This window comes from Protopterus annectens, chromosome 10.part0 (assembly GCF_019279795.1).
Source record: "Protopterus annectens isolate FY-2018-M chromosome 10.part0, PAN1.0, whole genome shotgun sequence".
NCBI classification, from domain to species: Eukaryota; Metazoa; Chordata; order Ceratodontiformes; family Protopteridae; genus Protopterus; species Protopterus annectens.
The window spans coordinates 1,708,310,372-1,708,330,809 of NC_056744.1; the positions used below are offsets into that span (position 1 = coordinate 1,708,310,372).

Sequence of the window (20,438 nt, forward strand, 5' to 3'; positions counted from 1 at the left end):
TTAATTACCCAAGCTTGTGCTGAATAGGTGTCAGTCTCTCCCTTATGGACCAAGTCTTGTGCACTTTTAGGAATGAATTCTCCAAACAGTGTAGTTCATTTAATAAGTAGATGTTCACAATGTCTGAGTACCATCTCCGTTAACAAAACTGATAAACAATTCAAGTTGCTGTATGTCATATTCTGATTGTCCTTAACAATATAAGCTGACATAGTCTCTAGATGTCCTGTTTTCTGTACTCATGCTCGAGTGTTAGACATCTTCTCTGAAGTAACGGGTCGAATGAACTTACTAACCTTAACTGCCTTCCTTATCCTAAACACCACATATTATATTGCTTTAGTCTCGTTATTGACTTTTTTTAACAAGCCGCGGTGGTGCAGCGGTAGCGTTGGTGCCTCACAGCAAGAGGTTCTCCTGTTCGATTCTCAACTAGAGTGCCTACTGTGTGTAGTCTTCATGTCCTCCCAGCGGTCGAGTGGCATTTGACAGACATGCGTTAAGTGGGAGTGCCTTCATTGAAGGTTGGGCGTCGAGCTGGCAACTCGGCACTATAAAAAATCTACTGCCAATCATTAGCGGACCGTTGTTCCTCTGTGGCGACCCCTAACCGGGAAAAGCTGAAAGACAAACAACAACAACATCATTTACTTTTTTTAACCTTGATCTCAAGCTTTGTCTGTACTTCATTAAGGAACATTCTATAGCTGATCTTTCCCTTGAGAAAAGAACATTCTGTCTGCACACTTTATGCTTATCTTTCCTTTTTAATAAACTGTCTTTTCATGCTTGGCCAGCAAAGGTTATTTTTCTTTCTGTTTGACTGTCTTTTATGCATAAATGAAACAGAGTTTATTTTACCCTTTAGCCTGTCTTCTTCTTCTTCTTTTGGCTTTCCCAGTTAGGGGTCACCACAGCAGATCACCTGTCTGCTCATGATTGGCAGTGGAGTTTTACAGTGTCGAGTTGCCAGCCCGGCGCCCGACTTTCCACAGAAAGCACACTTACACCTAGGGCCAATTTAGAGTGTCCAGTCCTCCTACAGCATGTCTTTGGGATGTGTGAGGAAACCGGAGCACCCAGAGGAAACCCACGCAACCACAGGGAGGACATGCAGACTCCGCACAGAAGGCACCCCAGCTGAGGATCGAACCGGAGAGCCTCAATGACTATTTTAAAATGGAAATCCCTAATCTAACAGTGGGAAACACTGATTAAGGTAAGGTAATCTTGATATTTTGCCATTTGTTGTGCTGCTGTTTTATTTTATAAGCAGACAGCATGTGTTCTGGGAAGTTCTGATGCTACTTTGTTCATAGGTTGGTACCAGGCTATCGGCCCTAGGGCCTATACAAGTCTAGCCATAACAATTCCCTGGCTATTTCTTCCCACAGTATTTACTTCCCTGGACCCCTGTCTAGCAGGGCGACTGACATGATCCCCGGGGTAAATTTCGTACCTCTCATCCAGTCATCAAGGTTTCTTTTGAAGAGGGCCAAAGAGGCACTCTGCTTGACATGTATGGGCAGCTATTCCAGAGTCTGGGGAGTCTCTGGGTCAGGAACCTATCCCTCCAGCATGTTTTGTTTATTGTGATGACAAGGTTTAGATCCCTGCAGTATGTGTCTGTGAGGGACTGGGATTTCTTAGCATGTCCAACAGCTCTGGGTTTGACATGGCCTTGTATGTTAAGCAGAGATAGCCTTTGAGTAGACGATATGCAACAGAGTATAGGTGGAGTTTTTTTTCGATGGTCAGCATACTGCATCTGCTTTAGGCCTGTGATTCTTTTAGTGAGGTATTTCTACTGCCTTTCCAGTTGTTGCAGATGTTTCGAGAGGTACATACCAAATGGGGCATTGTATTCTATAGTGGGTCTAATGAGGGATGAGTACACTGGGACAATGACTTCCTTTTTTCTGGATGAAAAGCCCTTAGTGATGAGGTGTGCCACATAGAAGGATTTCCTGACTGTTGTGGTGATGTGGTTATCAAAGGTGAGACCACTGTCCACCTGTGTCCCTAAGTCTCTTATCACACTTTCGGTGTTTAGTGTATTGCCACCTATGTGGTAATTCACGGGTGCATGTTTTTTCCCAAAGGGGATAACTATACATTTCTTGGCATTGAGCTTGAGCCCATGGCTCTGGCACCGTGCATCTGTTTCTGTAAGATGTTGTTCTTTTTCTTCTCACTTTTGCGCAGAACACTTGTCTCTGGATTTGGCATTTTCTCATTTACATTATAGTAGAGAGTCAATTATCTGAACAAGTTGGGACCTAGGCTAGTTCAGATAACCAAACTGTTCAGATAATCACACATATAATTGAACCAGATAAAAAAAACGTCTAAAATCTATTTTTTTTATGCACTCAGAAATACACTTTTCAGCTATTCAGCCATGTCAGTGGACAATAAATAATAATTTTCACACATGAGCTGGCTACAAGCTCAAAATACATGCTCAAGTGAATACGTTTAATGTTTACATATTCACACTTTATGATTTTTCGTACCTGAAAGCTTTGGAAGGCTGGTTTGGATAATTGATGTTGTGGATAACTGACGTTCAGATAATCAACTCTCTACTGTATCTTAAAGTTGTTTTGTTACCACTGCAGTGGAGCACAGTGGTTGCTCAATTAACTGTTGCTTTAAATTAGACAGTTGTTCCTTAAAGACTTGAGTTAGTCCAGTTTTAATAAAGGGAGTTTCCAACAAATGTACTTTGTGGTAAGTAAGATATAAAACTTTTTTTTGAAGAGTTGAGGCTTGTAAATTGAAAAGAGCTCTTCTTGAAGTAAACTGCTTATAACAACAGAGAAGATTAGAGCCCTTGTTTGAAAGCATGCAGTACAGCATGGTTACAGAATGGGCATTAGAAATGTGCAAGTCCTGCAACAAAGACACAACTGAGCATTGCTGCTCCGCTAGGGAGAACTTGAGCTCAACATAGAGCTGATTCAGCCTTTATATACTTATATGTATATATATTTATACACACACACACACACACACATATATATATATATATATATATATATATATATATATATACACATACACACACACAGATATATCTCTTTCACTACGTGTGTGTGTGTGTGTGTGTGTGTGTGTGTGTGTGTGTGTGTGTGTGTGTGTGTTTGTTTGTTTGAGTCTTTTGGCTTTTTCCGGTTAGGGGTCACCACAGCGGAACTCCGGTCCGCTAGTGATTGGCAGTAGATTTTTTACGTACCGAGTTTGCCAGCCCTGACGCACAACCTTCAATGAAGGTACACCCATTCACGCATGTCTCCACACAGAAGACACTCTAGCTGAGAATCAAATGGCACAACGTCTTGCTGTGAGGTGACAACGCTACCGCAGCACCACCACCGCAGTGTGTGTGTATATGTATGCATGTATGTATATACATATAATATGAAATACAGAGTGGGAGAAATAACAAATTGAGCTGAGCTCTTGGCTGACCTAGCTTGCCTAGTGGCATTTATTTATTTATTTTGTTGAGGTAATCGTTCCCTCTTAAGTCCAGAGTTTTACCATCACTGATGCAGGAGACCTTGCTTACCAAAGTTCTCAACAAATTTACCCTGGACCTTGAGGATTTCATTATTTAGAACCCTTTCAGAAACCTTTTGTTTCATAGTGAGGTTTTGAAAAGGTAGAAAGTGCTGTCCTATATTCTTAACTCCAGAAACATGATCTGTTATCCATTTCAGTCAGGGTTTTCAATGCAGCATAGTATTGAACCTCCACTCACAAGTGCTGTGAGTGCTCATTTATTGGTGAGGAATCACCAGAATTAATTTGTGTTGTGAATATTCATTTAGTGATGATAAATCACTGGAATTTGTGTTGTGAATGTTCATTTAATGGTGAGAAATCATTGGGATTTGTATTGTGAATGTTAATTTAGTCGTGAGGAATAACCAGAATTAATTTGTGTTGTAAATACTCATTTAATGGTGAGGTTTCACCGGAATTCCTTTGTATTGTGAACGTTCATTTAATGTTGCAGTATCATTGGAATTAATTTGTTCTGCATCATCTTGATATCTAAGTGATTTATAACACTGTTGACCTTGGGATAATTTTACAGTGCCCACATACTATGGACTTGCATATATTTTTCTACCTACAGTAAAATATAAAAGAAAAAAAAATGGAGCACTGAACACCACAGCTTAAAACATTAATAAACTTCAGTAATAAATAAGGTAAGCACTTTTGCAGAAAACAAACCCCCTTCTTTGGACCATATAAAAAAGTTACACAAACCATTCACACACACACACACACACACACACATATACATATATATATATATATATATATATATATATATCTATACATATACACATTTCAAAAAGGCATTCGCCAAAGAAAGCAATGCTAAAAACGCAGCCCACCTGAGCATCCAAGTGCTCTGGATTATGCAGAATGCTCCGCATTTAACAACGAGCAAAGCCACTGTTACACTGTTAGGCATTGAACAGCTGTGGCTCCACTACATAGATTTTGATTGGTTTGTGTACCTCAGTTACTGCCATTCAGCATTGCATTATACAAACCAACGCATAGGTCTGCTGCCCTTCCACATTACACACCTTTGACTGTGCTCCATAGTTTTTGATTGGCTGAGCCCGTGTTCACTGCTCTTATTATTACCAATCATATATAGGAGAAGACGGAGCAAATCTGTGGAGGTCAGGTTAGAGTTCGTTGGAATTTCTTCTTGCTTAACTATTTTATATTTCTTGTTTTCTTTCAAGGAAAAAGACACCACGACTCAAAGGGTAAGTAATAAGTGTTAGTATTAATGCTAGGTTGAGTGAATATGCCAATCTCTCCTTCCCCCTATAAAGGTGGCATGACATGTTATTTCTACAGCTTTTAAAATCTGTGGCGTGTTGTTTTCTGTAACCATGGTAACCGCAACTTCCATATTTTGGTTCTGTAATTTCTTCTTCTCTTTGGATGGTTTTGGTTACTCCTTATTTGTGAAACCACATTGTTCCTATGTATGATATCTAGAACAAAGGTCATTTATCATGTCAGTTAAAATGCAGCTATAGAAGATTAATGACTTATTATTATGATAGTGTGTATTTCTTCAAGGCAGTCCTAACACTGGGTTTGTTATAATTTACAAGAGTTGTGTGAATATCATAGTTCTCAGCTTGCCCTGAATTTGTAGAATTTCTTGATTTTGCCTAACACTGTTGGTCTGTTTCACATAGAAGTTGTGGCTTTCTTCTGGCAAACCACTGATTGCAGTCTGTGAAATAATATCGGACATATGCTACATATGTCTCAGAAATGCGCACCAATGTCAACCATTTTATTCTAGCAACTTTCTAAGTACATATCACCAATTTTTCAAATCTGTTCATGATTTTGGGCTTTCGTTTTCCATTAGTTTTTGGTTTTGTCCTCGATTCTTGTACTGAAAAGCTAACAAGTAAGCTTAACACTGATTTTTTATTTTATTTTCTCTGTTTATTCTAAGTTGTTTTATATTTATTGAATTAACTTACAGTGGTTAGCATTGCTGGTTCACAGTGCTCAGTATTCTGGTTCTGCTGTTGCCTGGGGTACCTTGAGTACAATCGAAATACCCTCCCGTAACCCCATGAGTTTTTATTGGGTTCTCTGCCTTCCTCCCATTTCAAATACATACTAGGAGAGTCTTCAAGTTGCATTTAGTTGTGTGTGTGTGTGTGTGTGTGTGTGTGTGTGTGTGTGTGTGTGTGTGTGTGTGTGTGTGTGTGTGTGTGTGTGTGTGTGTGTGTGTGTGTGTGTGTGTCAGTGTGTGTTTTTGTGTCAGTCTTACTGTGACTCCCTCAGACATCCTGGGATGGATGGATAGATTACATCCCATCCAGGACTGGTACTCTGCATTATACCTTTTGAATACTGGGTAAGGTTGTGGCTGGATATGACTCTGGAGAAACTGGAGTGGGTATTGGAAAATGAATGCAAATGCTTAGGTATTAAGTGTATTGCCAGTAATAAAGCGTACCAGAAATGTCTAAATGACTTGCATAAAGTAGTTACAACAGCAGTAGCATTTAAACGCAGGCGCATTATCATATCTCACCAATCAAAACTTACTTTGTGTCTGGTTAAATTATTGTGGCAATAAAGAATTTTTAGAAGTTGTAGACAAAGGAATAATACTGAATATGAAATATGACCAAACAGCAAGAAGCAGGACCACACAAAAAAGAAGTTTGAATTTTTTACTCCACCACTGGTATCTCGGCCATTCGCCTTCAACGGATAAAATATAGTGTCAAACAACCAACATTTATACACAGTTCAAACCCCAATCAATTCAATTAAATAAATTAATTAAACAATTAAATAATATATTTCACTTTTTAAATTTTTAAAGTGCTACTAACACATTTACTAAAAGCAACCATCATTAACATTAAACATAGCTAACTTTTTAAAATTTCATCAACTTTTTAAATAACCTACTTAATATAATTAATTATAATTATAAATTCAATACATTTTACTTTAAATATTTATAAAAAACATTTAAGTACAATCTGATAAGCATGTTAATTCACACATTTACAAATTTACATCAAGATTAAGACCTCTAGGAAGTAATGTTCAATAGTTGAGAATGAACTTACTTTCTAATTCATTCAGCCTTTTCACTATATCACCCCCTCTAGATGAAACAGGTTGTGCCAAAATACTGCAGAAAAAAGAACAAATGCTGCCCCCATTAATGTTCACAAAATGTTCAGCCACTAGACTCCTCATGTTCCTATTATTCATGTCCCTCAAATGCTCCATGATCCTGACCTTCACTGGCCTCTTAGTTTGAGCAATGTACCATTTTACATTGGTACAACCACATCCTACAATGTAAACCACTCCACTCCCTGCATTACAAGAAGATCTGATAATGCTTTGAAATGTTATTGGTCTAACTAAAATCATTTGTGAGACTTGTAAATGTGATTTTTGGTTTTGTAAAGTGCTGTTTCATTTACTTATGGTGTGGTTACGGAATTGCAGATTATAAAATAATGATTTTGGATCTGAGAAGTGTGTCTTATTGAATTTTACAGATGTTCTACCATGCTCCATGGCAATGGCACATTTTGCGCAGTACGAAAATAGTCTGTTCCACATTTTGGCCATTTGTCACACATTGTTAGAGTCTGTGTTCCACATTGGCCTCTTAAGAGGTTGAGACCTGTGCAACCCACTGGAGCAAGGAACTGGCCAGTAGAGATGTGCTGTATCAACACACCCTTTATCAATGTGAATATTAAAATAGTCACATGGAAAGCTTATCAGAACCAATAATATCATGAAAAGGTACACATCTCTCTGACATTTAAATATTAATGTTTAAGGAGCCAAGACTAAGAACTAGTTTCAACAACACATGTTCATTCAGCCTTAGAAATAAATTTCATTTGAACAAAATTATCCTTTTCATTTCCTTCAGTGATATTCGTAGTCTCCACCCGTCAGATTTTCTGACACTAATTGTAATGCAAGAAAGTTAAAACTGTGTCTGCTGATATTCTCCATAACATGTTGAGCTAATGCACCAGTACTCTTCCGATTATGTACGTCCCCATGTGTTTCCAGAATCCTTTCTTTAAACATTCTATTGGTCTTCTCGATGCAGAATGCTTAACACTTCATGCATTTAGCATACCATATGAAATTCTTAGTCTTATAATCTGAGTAAAAATCTAAAGTACTTTATTGTTTAGTTTGTGTGTGTACCTGAGAGGTACAACTCCAAATATATTGACCGGCCTTATATAGTATACACTGGAATGCCCCACATCTATCATATGCATCAAAATGAATCCTTTCAAAATTCTTATAACACAACTGTTGCTTCAGTGAAAAATTATTTCTAAATGAAAACGGGTTTATTATCTAAGATTTAAGTTAATCAAGAAAAGTGGCCAATATTTCTTAATAGCCTCACAAGTAATGTTAATTGTGCTTGAATAAGTAAGGGGAAGCCTGTTCTTATTAGAATGTTTACTAGTCTGTTTAGGTACCACAGCTGCATCTGAGCAATACAGTCCCCCACCATACCTCGAACAGTCCAAGCCTCTGCTATATTTTTGTCTTCATCACCTACACTATACCCCATTCTAAGAAATCCTTCTTCATGTTACTTAAAGTAACTTGCAACTCCATATTATTATTGTGTTTTTGCATGGCTCTTAAAACTGTCTGTTAAGGATATTCCTAGCCACATGACCGTGGTGCATGCTGGCTTTGTGTAATACACCATTCTTTCTACAGGGTTTTCTATAAATCTCTGTGTTAAATCTTTTACCATCATCAATTTTAATACACGCATCTAAAAATTCTATAGATTTATCAGAAATTGATGACTGAAATCTGTTCATTAGTCAATTCAAAAGAAAAAATATTAAAAATTAACCCACTTGATTTTGTAGCATGTTGTAAGTTGCCATCCCCAGTGTTGTCCCTGGATGGTTGAGCCACTGCACATGCCCCTTCCTCACTCGACTCTTCAAATGTCCTCTCTTGCAATCCCTGTCTATGGGTAAAGGGGCTGGAAGTTAAAAAGATGCAGTGACTATATTACTCGATGAAGGAGAAATAGATGGAGTTACAGACTCTCTAATGGCATTACCGTTGGCCAAATTCGTAGATGCTGAAGTGGAAGCTTCCTCTGTGTGTACAATAGCAATGTTGGTGTTTTGCTTACATTGCCATGGCCCAAACTATCCCTGGGCCAAGAGAAAACATTTCCACTCTTAAAATCTTGTAAATCCCATTGAAGTTTTTTAATCTTAGTGGCTTGCAGCCATTTCGCATACATAGGCACTTTTAATATAAGTCATCCAAACTGGTTCTATAAATATTCGGTGCAAATTTATTCACAATCTCAAACTGTAAAGTCCTTATCTCCTTTAATTATAATGTTTCAATAGGTAATAAATAGTCACTGAGTAACCACATATAATCAGTGCTGAATCACCTGAAGGTTTAATGACTGCCAATGTTTGAGTAAATTCGGATACTGAGTACCATAAGTATGCATTTTTAAGACATGTAGTCCCTGTGGAATCACCTTATGATGTATAGCTGCTTCCATATGAAGCTTCTGTCCTTGCAAACATTTATATTTAAAAAGATTACCTTCCAACTCTTTATATTGCATGTTGAAAACAGCTTAATGTTTTTATATTTCACAATGAGTTTTTTCTGAAAAGAGTTGGCATAGTTATGGCATGGCTTGTGCCAATAGCTATGCCAACCTTATCTTAGCCCATTGGGAGCAAGTTCATGTTTTTAACAATAACCCTTATACACAGTATGTCATTTTAGCAGGAGATTTGTGGATGATGCGTTTTCTGTATAGACTGGCAGTTTAGATGAGTTGACTGGTTTTCTAAATTACCTTCACGGCACCATGACATTTCTGAAGTTCAGTCATCATGTTTCTGATAAATGTATAGAATTTTTAGATGTGTGTATTAAAATTGATAAAGGTAAAATATTTAACAAATGGATTTATAGAAAAGTATGTAGAAGTAATACTTTATTACATAAAGCCAGCATGCACTGTGGTCATCTGATTAGGAATGTCCTTAAGGGACAGTTTTTAAGAGCCATGTGAATCCACAATGATAATGTGGACTTTCAAGTTACATTAAGTACCATGCAAGGAATTAGATTTGTTGGCTTGCCAGGGTCATTCTATAATACTTTGTTGAAGTCTGTGCAACAAGATGACCTGTAAGGCCTTAACATAGTAATACCTAAATTATCAATGGGGGCTGGGGAGGGTGGGTGAGCATTCACTCTTGGATAATCCATGACCAATGTTACATATTTTGCACAATAGCTAGACTTTGTAGTAACAACTACCTGTGTTCCTTAGTGAAAATGCTGCAGATTTCAACTGTACTTTAAAAAAGTGTTGATGCACACCTTTTATCTTTATCAGATACCAGTATTGTTTGAGGATGTAGCTATTTCTTTCTCAGAAGAGGAGTGGAAGATGTTAAGAAAACAAGACAAGGAGCTTCACAGGGAAGTGATGACACAGAACTATGAAGCCTTAATTTCTCTCGGTAAGTATAGACACCTTCTTAAGAAGTGATATCTTTTTCAGAGTGTTATGAGTGCCAAATTAAAATGTTATGTCATGATGTCTGGTACAGTTAGCATGGTTCATGAATCAGTCCCTTTTAAACAATTTTGCAGCCATTAAGACAAATGGATATGGATATAAATCAACAGTTTATAGAAGCAACTGAATCTTCATGTTTTAAGAGGTGGGAGGAATCTGGAGTAACTGGAAAGAGCTCACAGGAATACTGAAGAAATATGCAGACTTCAAACAGACCACAACCAGAGGATGGGGTGGAAAACTGGACTGGAAACTATAAAGCAGAACTCAGACAGACATTCTTAAATGTGCACATTGGACTAGAGGTGATTACAGCCCCCTTTTTATTTACAGATGGTCCCGACGAGTAGTATTTCTCCAAGTATATATATATATATATATATATATATATATATATATGAGAGAGAGAGAGAGTCACAGATGATCATTCTGCATAATTAAGGGCATTTCTTACATGGCTAAAACCTTTTTCTGTGTGCTGTATCATTTCCTTTCGTTAGGCTAGTATGACATACCTCTCAACTGTACAGATTTTGGCAAAATGTCCATATTTTTGCTTCATATTTATGGTTCGTTTTTCATAAAATTCTGATTTTTCTGGCAAGTTAGTGGTAAATCATTAAAGACTTAAGTTCGAAAATAGTGAGATATTTGACTTTCAGACTTCATACCCTTCAGAAAATTAATTCTAATGCAAAACCTGTTTCTAAGTTTGTAAGAGCAATGTTTAAAAAAGATTTGCTATTTTTGGGCCTTTGTCCCACTTTTATTCATGACAGATTTCATGCTCTAAGAGGTTGAGAGATATGGTACTGTCACCTTCTTAAACTAAATTCCTATGTCCTTTTATGTTTTTGTATTTTTATCCTTTGCATCATACCAGTTTAATCATTTGTTCTTTTTTATATGAAATAACCCCCTATGTAATTTATACTTCTCTCTCAAATGTCATATGTCTATAATTTTTTCTTAAGTCTCCTAAGGTGGTAATATTCTAATTCAGTTTGTTTTCATTCAATGTTAATTGTTTTTATACTGTACTACCTATTTTTGTCTCATTTCTCAGCTTCTTTGGATTTCTTCAGTTGCTGCCATTACAACTGTCTTATTTTTATTCAGTTCTGTCCTGTCTGTCTTCAGTTTTATATTCCATTCCCCTATCATTTGCTGAAGTTATTGACCAGTCTGCCTGTAATGCCACATTGTCTGCATACAGCATCCCATCAGATGTGTTTACTAATGTAGTTCATCACCAGAATGAACAACAGTGGGCTAGGAGAGGAACCCTTATGCACACCCACTCCTTCTGAAAACCCATCTGTGAGTCCAAACATTGTTTATACTTGTCTCACCAGGACATTGTACATGGCCTGCACTAATTCCACTGATGTTTCTGGGACTTTGAACCATCATAGGAGTGCCCAAATCAGTTTATTGAGACCTTGTCATACACTTTCTTGAAGTCTAGCTGGACTCATTCCTCATCTCTGGTTTCTTATTAGCTATATGTCTCACTGTAAAACTTTGAGTCAGTTGTGCTGCATCTGATCTGAATCCAAACTCCTCATTTCCCGAATTATTTTCTACTACTCTGCATATTAGTTTATCAAACAGTGCCTCTAGAACTTTCATGTGGAGTATCAGAAGCTTAATACCTCTGTACTGCTCACATTTAGGGGTTGGAAGTACTCCTTCCATCTGCCTTTGATGTCCTGTGGACTGGTGAACAGATGGTTGCTGGCATCTTTTATGAAGGGCCTTGCAGCCTGATTGAGGTGCCATCCGCTGAGTCACTTTCACAAAGCTGAGAGAGGGCCACTGATGCTGTGTTCTTTACTATTACAGCTGCTCTCTTAGCCTTTTTTTAGCCAGTCAATATTCCTCCTTACTCTGGTCCATCTTTTCTGTCTCTCACTTTTTCTGCACTCCTTTTTTCCTGTGATCATGATTTCAACTTCTGTATTCCACCGCCAGCTTTCCTTATGTATATTATTTCCATAACTGGCTTGACTATACATCTGTTCTATAGTCCTTGCACTTGTTATTGAGGTGCTGCCGTTCTTCTCAACTCCCACCTACTTTCTCCTCTTTCTGACGTACTAGAGCCCTAAGTATTTCCTTTACCTCTTGCGCTTTCTCTCCATCCAACTTCAAGGTCTTCAGCCTAGGCCCTGTTGACCTTTGAGCCTTTTCAGACCACTTCTTATTGGTTATTGTGGCAACCAATGGTTTATTTGGGTCTACTGTTTCACTGGAGATGACTTTGCAATCACTGATTCTACCGCTTACTAGGAGGAAGTGTACCTCAGATGCATGTTGGTAACTCTTGTACATGATCACATTAACACTGACTCATGTTGTCCTGTTTTATCTTGTTTGTCCTGTAACGCTTCACTGAAAGCAAGATTTCCTTGCTATTACAACCCTGCTATGGGGCATAGAGTGAGAACAGATTGTACCCTTCCAATCTCAAAAGGTTTCCCAGATCTACCACCAAATCAGTGGGCAGAGGCTCAAAACCAAATCCATTCTCTGCTCTCCTTGGGGGTAGTGCAGAGAAGATAGGCCAAGGATTCTACTCCAGACTTTTTTCTGGTACGCAGAAAAGAGGGCACCTGGCACCCAATCCTCAATCTGTCCATTATAAACATCTTTCTGGTGATCCCAAAATTCAAAATGCTCACCCTCGAGCAGCTGCTACCCATGATCTCCAAGTACGCCTGACTAGCTACCCTGGACCTAAAAGAGGCCTACCTCCACATTCCGATCAGGGTGTTCAGCAGAAGATATCTCGGCTTCAGGACAGGATCTCAACACGTTCAGTTCTCTGCGCTTCCCTTTGGCTTATTTACTGCTCCCAGAGTTTTCACAAAATGCCTGGCTCCGGCCATTCCCTTTTGCAAACAAAGAAATATTCAAATTTACCCCTACTTAGATGACTGCCTTATTCAGGGAGACAGCCAGGAAAAGCTGCTCAAAGACCTGGCCTTTGTAAAGGACCTACTAACCTCCCTAGGGTACACAATCAATGAAAAGAAATCCAAACAGGTACCCACCAAAAGGATAATCTTCCTGGGAGCAAGTCTGGAAACAACATCCCAGATGGGCATGCCTTACACCAGAGAAACACATTTTTCTGTCAGCTAACTTCTCTCAACTGGCCACCAGGCCCCAGCTTTCTGCAAGGAAAATCCTGCAAACCCTGGGGTTCATGGCATCTTGCATACTCCTCATTCCACATGCCAGACTGCATATGAGGAAACTTCAGTGGTACCTAAAGAGCCTTTGGTGTCAACACTCTCAGGATCTGGAAAGTCTTCGGCCTGTAATTCCTTGCCTGAGGAAGGAATTTCTTTGGTGGGCAACAGCATGCTCCCACAACAAAGGACTGCTCTTCTCCCCACTCCCCGCTGCCCAGACACTCACCACAGGTGCATCAGACTATGCTTGGGGTGCACACCTGGACGGCAGGTGCATGCTGGGCCAATGGAACCCCCAGCAACTCCCTCTGCACATCAGTCTAAAAGAGATGATGGCTGTGCAGCAGGCCTTGCTAACTTTCAAACCCCTTCTTTCTCCAGGGGTTCTACTGATCAAGAGAGACAACACCACTCTGTTGTGGTACATCAACAAACAGGGAGGGACACACTCCTACCCGCTGTGCAGGCTGGTCATGACCCTTTGGTTCACAGCCTCTTCTATGCAAATACACCTGTTAGCTCAATACCTGCCAGGCTCTCTCAACTCCCTGGCAGACCAATTAAGCAGGCAGCTCTTGGACCCCCATGAGTGGCAACTCAACACAAGCACCTTCTTCCTAATAACTCAGAAATGGGGAACGCCAGAGGTCGACCTCTTTACCTCCCCACCAACTCAGCAAATTCTGCACAAGGGAGCATCACTGCATGGCTTGGAAAGTGGGTGCTCTGTCCTTCCCCTGGGTAAACCTCTTGGTCTATGCCTTTCCTTCCCTACCTCTCATTTCCAGGGTACTGGTCAAAATAAGGGAGGAGAAAACAAGGACCATTCTCATAGCTCCAGACTGGCCTAGACAGCACTGGTATCCCTTGCTGAGCAGTCTGCCCCCGCTGCCTCCATGGAATCTTCCTCATATTCCAAACTTCTTAACCCAGAGGGAAGGGAAATGCATGCACCCCCCAATTGCAAACACTCAAATTTGGCAGATTGATCAGGGGTACGTCAAACACCCTAGCACCAGGAAGTCTTATGCAGATAAATGGAAAAGGTTCTGCACCTGGATCCAGGCTAGGGGGGTGGGGGGCAATATGTCACAGCCCTCCATCCCTCTAATCCTGGATTACTTAACTAACCTACTACACAGTGGTCTCTCATTCTCCTCTATAAAAATTCATACCTCTGCTATTTCTGCTCATTTTCCCACTGAGCAGCCTAATTTTTCACACCCTCTGATTAAACAGTTCCTCAGAAGGGCTATCAATTGGGGCCCCCCAGAAGGGCACCACCACCAGCTTGGGACCCTAACTTTGCCTTAGAAAAGCTCACCCTGCCCCCTCTCAAACCAGCTGCTTCAGCAGAGCTAAAATTTCTCTTCTGGAAGACAGCCTTCCTCCTGGCTATCACTTCTACCAGAAGAGTCTCTGAGCTGCAAGCACTCATGGCTGTAGAACCCTTCATCATCTTCCATGCAGACAGGGTATCCCTCAGAACTAATCCATCCTTCATGCCCAGAATGGTATCCAGTGTGCCTCTCAACAAGTCCATCCATTTACCCACCTTCTTTCCTATCCCCCAAAACAAGGGGGAAAGGATTCTGTACTCTCTAGATGTGCACAGACAGCTCAGATACTATCTGGACAGGACTAAACCCTTCAGAAAGTCTGATCAATTGCTGGTTAGCTTTGCTTCAGGGGAGGAAGGCAAAGCCATCTCCAAGCAAGCATTTTCCAAATGGATAGCACACTGCATCCATTTCTGCTACATACAGCATGGCAAGCCTCCCCACAAGGGGGTCAGGACAGACTCCACCAGAGCAGCCTCCACCTCTACAGCTTTCCTCAGAGAAGTCCACACCAGGGACATCCTGGAGGTTGCCACCTGGACATCTGTTCATACTTTTAACAAGCATTACCACCTGCCTCTCTTCTCCAAATCCAGGGCAGTATTTGCCTCTGCAGTCTTGCAAGGCATGCTAGCCAACCCCTAGCTTTCCTGTACTGCCTCCACCCATTTCCTCAGCTTTGGAAATCTACCCAAATGTGATGACTGCAGCAGTGAGACATGAAGAACATAGTACAATTGTGTACAGTTGCCATAAATGTAGATGTTAGAGTGTATTCACTGTTGCTGTCCTGGTTTCCCTCCCTCCATCCCCGTTTCTATTTTTCTTCCTTTTTTCCTCGTTCCCCTTTCTTTACAAGGGACGTATTGGTATTTATTTTCCACTGGTGGGGTTCTTCCACCAGAGCCTGGCCTCCTACTTTGGTGGCTCCTGACAGGTTAGGGCAAGAAAAACTGATGTAATGGCGACAGATGCCTTCCTTTATACTACTGATGACCTGATGTCAGTCCTCAAGTCTCAGCAACAGACACAGCGATACTAAGTCTGTGGTATTCGGGCCAGCCGAGGGCTACCCTGGCAAGGATAACCCAAATGTGAGGACTGCAACAGTGAATACAGTCAAACATCTACATTTATGGTAAGTGTACACAACTGTACTTTGTCTCTTCCACATGATCCATCCACAAACAGTTCCATTTCTGCATTGTCCTTTGGAGTCTCTCTTTAATTGGGTCTAGGAGAAAGCAGATGGTTAGTCACAATTATACAATCATGCAGTTCACCATCTCTTGTCATAGGCAGGAGAGATGCTGGGTTCACTACCTGGCATTGCAAACCCTTGTGGCAATCATAGGATCATAGGAGGTTACTAGGCTATTGGCCCAGAGGCTCTTATAAGCCTAGCCAAGAGTTTAGCCCATGTTTAGACAGATCAGCACCCAATGCTCCTGTCCAGCAGAGACATGGGTGGAATCCCAGGAGTATATTTTATGTTTCCTATCCAGTTGTCCTGGTTGCATTTAAAAAGGGTTAAACAGGTACTCTGCTTGATGTGAAGAGGGAGTCTATTCCATAGATGGGGGAGTCTCTGGGACACAAATCTATCCTGCCAGCAAGTCCTGTTAATGTCACAGACCAGGTTGAGGCCATGTATATTGAATTCTCCCATATCTGAAGGCAAATAAATACTGGCTGTCTGAATGAAAATGGATGGAAAAGAAAACTGAACATAAATCCACAACAGAAAAGCAACTAGCCCGCGGTGGTATGCAACTCAATATGGTTGCTGGATTTGGTACTAAATGGTATGAAGGGATGCCAAACTTCTCTTAAGTCCTGTATAAACCTGTATGTACCTCTGCCTGGCTTTTTAACTGGAAAAATGGGAGTATTACAGCAACTACTTGTTTTTGCTATAATTCCCTGCTGAAGCAGAGATTCAATTACAGGTTTGATTCCCTGTTTTGCCTCTGGTTTTAAAGGATACTGTGCTATAGGAGAAAGTAGGATTGTAGGATCCACACAGATTTTTACAGATATAGCAGATTTTAGCAGACCTACCTCATTAAAATGTCTTACCATAAAATGTCAGGAACCTGCTGTAACAGTCAGTCATCTGCACTCAAAGATGGCACTTCTGTTTTTTCTTCAGTAACACTAAGTACAGCAATCGCTTCTTCTTCAGATTTGGCCAGTACATCTAAATAAACACCATCTGCATAGTACGTCCTAATTTACAAATGAGATCCCCACCAACTAAGGTTGCTGGAGCTGAGGTGTTAATATAAAGGCATGCTTATTTTCAATCTGTCCTAAAGAGATCGGGATGTGTTTACATACAGGAAAAACAATGGGAGCGTTAACTGACACCCACTGCTGACTCTTTTTCAGATGATAATGGAATTTTATCCTGGTGACCAATTTTCAACACAGAGTGAGTTACATCAGTGTCGATCAGAAATAGAACAACTTTTTGTCCTACTTTTAACTTAACAAAAGTTCTTTCTGGTATTAACACATATGATTACATCATCCTTTCACCCCGAGTATTTTCAGAACATTTCTCCTGCCGCTCTGAGGATGGGGGTAGTAGAGAAGCATTAGAAGGATTTTGATTTTACTGCTGCTGCAGATTTAGACATTATCATTTCCAATATCCCATTTGTCCACGGTTGTGATGACCCCCCCCCACAGCTTTTGTTGAACATTCATTGCTGTTCCTCTAAATTTCCTACCTCTGTCCCTGCCTGTACCTCCTCTTACAAAACTCGGCATTTTGACTTCTGCATCCCTTCTGTTTTTATCAACTTGGCCCATGTAGCGCTATGTGAATTTTATTAACTTTATCTATTTCCTCCTCCTGCCAAGTGACCTGGTATTGCATTACTAATGCCTGCAAATTAGCTAAAAGTCTGTGCACAAAGAATAAAAGCTGATTTAGCGTTTGCCATTGGATCTGTAATACCAGAATGTGCTGAAAGTACAAGAGTCTGCTAATGTAATCCGCTGGTGTTTCCTTCCTTTCCTTGCTTACATGGAACAGTTTTATCCCAGTTTGGTTTAACGGGACAGATTGACAAATTTTCTTGTAAGTGCTTGTCTATGACTTCTGTTAAGGTCCTCTTCCCTTCAGTGGTTGAATAATTTTGGTCTCCTGCTTTGGCCAGTCCAGCTTTCTTACAATTTTTCATATATATTGGGCAGGACTACGGCTTTTAACAACTGCCTTAAACTGCCAGGGTGAGTTGATTTATTTGAATAACAATGCTTAATTCATCCTTAAATTTTTGTGGGTCTTGCCTGATTTTAGGAAAAGTTTTAACTATAGTATGGAAATCAGCAAGTGCCCAAAGTCTGTGGACTAATGCCATAGTACCATCCGGATGTGATTTCTCTCTGAGGGGATATAGTGAATTATCAGTCTGTTCTTGCTTTGTAACCTGTCTTGCCTTTTTGTGAGTAAAGTGTACCTTTTTACCTAGGTATTCTACCATGTCATGTTGTGTGATGCTCCCATTGCTGTCTGAGTCAGAGGATGAAGTTTTGGGGTGGACAGTACTAGAAGGTTCAGGTTGAGGTGTGGTGGATACTAAGTGTGCAACTGCAGAAGGCATGACATGTATAGATGCACATTTCTGTGGAGTTGTACACTGACCTCTGTCTTGTTGGGATGAGTGGGGGACCAAATCATTTCTGTGATGAGGGAAGCTGATCATCTTCCCAGGAGGACTCCCACCCCACCCACTGTAACATGGTCCTTTGAAATGGCTGGATACAGGGGAGCAGTTGGCATGGTATTACATGTTTTTATTGTAGTTTTAAGTTCTTTAACTTGTTGCAGAAATTTGTCATTTATATCTTTTAACCCCTTTACAATGGATTCCTTGTCTCTCTTAAAAGCTTCAATACACCAATCATTGTAACTATTCCATATTATTACCCTCACACTCTAATTTTGTTTATAAATGCATTATTTTAGTTTTATCAAACGTTCCATTCTAAAGAATCCAAGTTTGGTTTAGTTAATTTATGGCAGTATGCTATCTAATGACTAGATTTTGACCCATATTTGCAGCACATCTAATGGACTAGAGAACCTGAAGATGGTTTGATGGTTTTACTGTCAGATTTACTCATAGTATGATATGTGTTACACTGTTTATATTTTAACCTTTGTGTTTAATACCACAGAATACACTTAACCATGCATACACATGTATACAAAACTGTCAGGCATACACATCCATTACTAATCATACATACACATTTATACAAACTGTCAGACATACACATCCATTACTAATCATACATACATATTTATACAAACTGTCAGATGTACACATCCATTACTAATCATACATACACATTTATACAAACTGTCAGATATACACATCCGTTACTAATCATACCTACACATTTATACAAACTGTCAGACATACACATCCATTACTAATCATACATACATATTTATACAAACTGTCAGACATACACATCCATTACTAATCGTACATACACATTTATACAAACTGTCAGACATGCACATCCATTACTAATCATACATACACATTTATACAAACTGTCAGACATGCACATCCATTACTAATCATACATACACATTTATACAAACTGTCAGACATACACATCCATTACTAATCGTACATACACATTTATACAAACTGTCAGATATACACATCCATTACTAATCATACATACATATTTATACAAACTGTCAGACATACACATCCATTACTAATCGTACATACACATTTATACAAACTGTCAGACATACACATCCATTACTAATCATACATACACGTTTATACAAACTGTCAGACATGCACATCCATTACTAATCATACATACACATTTATACAAACTGTCAGACGTACACATCCATTACTAATCGTACATACATATTTATACAAACTGTCAGATATACACATCCATTACCTGCTATGCATTTATGACTGAAACACAATTCAGTCTAAGTACTGTGTCACTTTCAGTCCGTGCATGTAGCATGTGATGTAATGAAGCATCACAGTTTTGAATAGAAACCTAAACACAGGATGCATTCACCATTGCAATAGAAATGTGCATACAATCCCATATTGTGTAGTCTTTAATCAGGGGGTAGTTTGTTAGATTTACTGGTTTATTATTTATTTGCAAATGGAAAGACTAACACGGGGCAAATGAGACTTGAACTCGAACTTCCTATGAAATATAGTATTATCCTTAACCAACTTCATTATCTTATAAATGCTAAATTCTCACAAATACACACTGACTTACATAACATAGATTTAGTTAAATTAATACTTGAAAATCTTGTGATTAAAGGGAAAACAATTTCTAGGCCTTATAAAATTGTAATGAGTGCAAAACATCAGAATTCTTTATTATTTTCAAACTATTGGCAAAAGAAAAATCAATCACTGACTGAAGAAAATAAGAAACTAGCCATTGAAAATACAATCAAATTCATTCCTTTCAAGAAGCTGTTATATACACAAATCATGGTAAATACCAATCTAAATTAAATAAATTAAATCCTAACTTTTCGCCTATATGTCCCCATTGTCCGGATCAAACAGCTGATAGTTTACATGTCATGTGGAACTGTACTAAGATATGGTGTTCCTTGAGAGTAAGATTAGAGAAGATGGGATATGAAAAATCAACCCTTACTTGGGAGACAGCTATATTGTACATTAATATCAA

General features: G+C 39.3%; 2 protein-coding genes across 4 annotated transcripts in view; one reads left to right on the forward strand and one right to left on the reverse strand.

Annotated features, from left to right (window-relative positions):
- Nucleotides 1-20,438, reverse strand: part of LOC122814457 — a 1,903,843-nt gene that overhangs the window by 316,569 nt on the left and 1,566,836 nt on the right.
- LOC122813942 (zinc finger protein 383-like) overlaps nt 1-20,438 on the forward strand; it is a 161,672-nt gene that overhangs the window by 55,981 nt on the left and 85,253 nt on the right. For all 3 annotated transcript variants that reach the window (XM_044086488.1, XM_044086487.1, XM_044086489.1), the window contains exon 3: nt 9,989-10,115. In XM_044086488.1, coding sequence (XP_043942423.1) covers nt 9,989-10,115 — 127 coding nt within the window. The remainder of the gene's footprint in view (nt 1-9,988; nt 10,116-20,438) is intronic.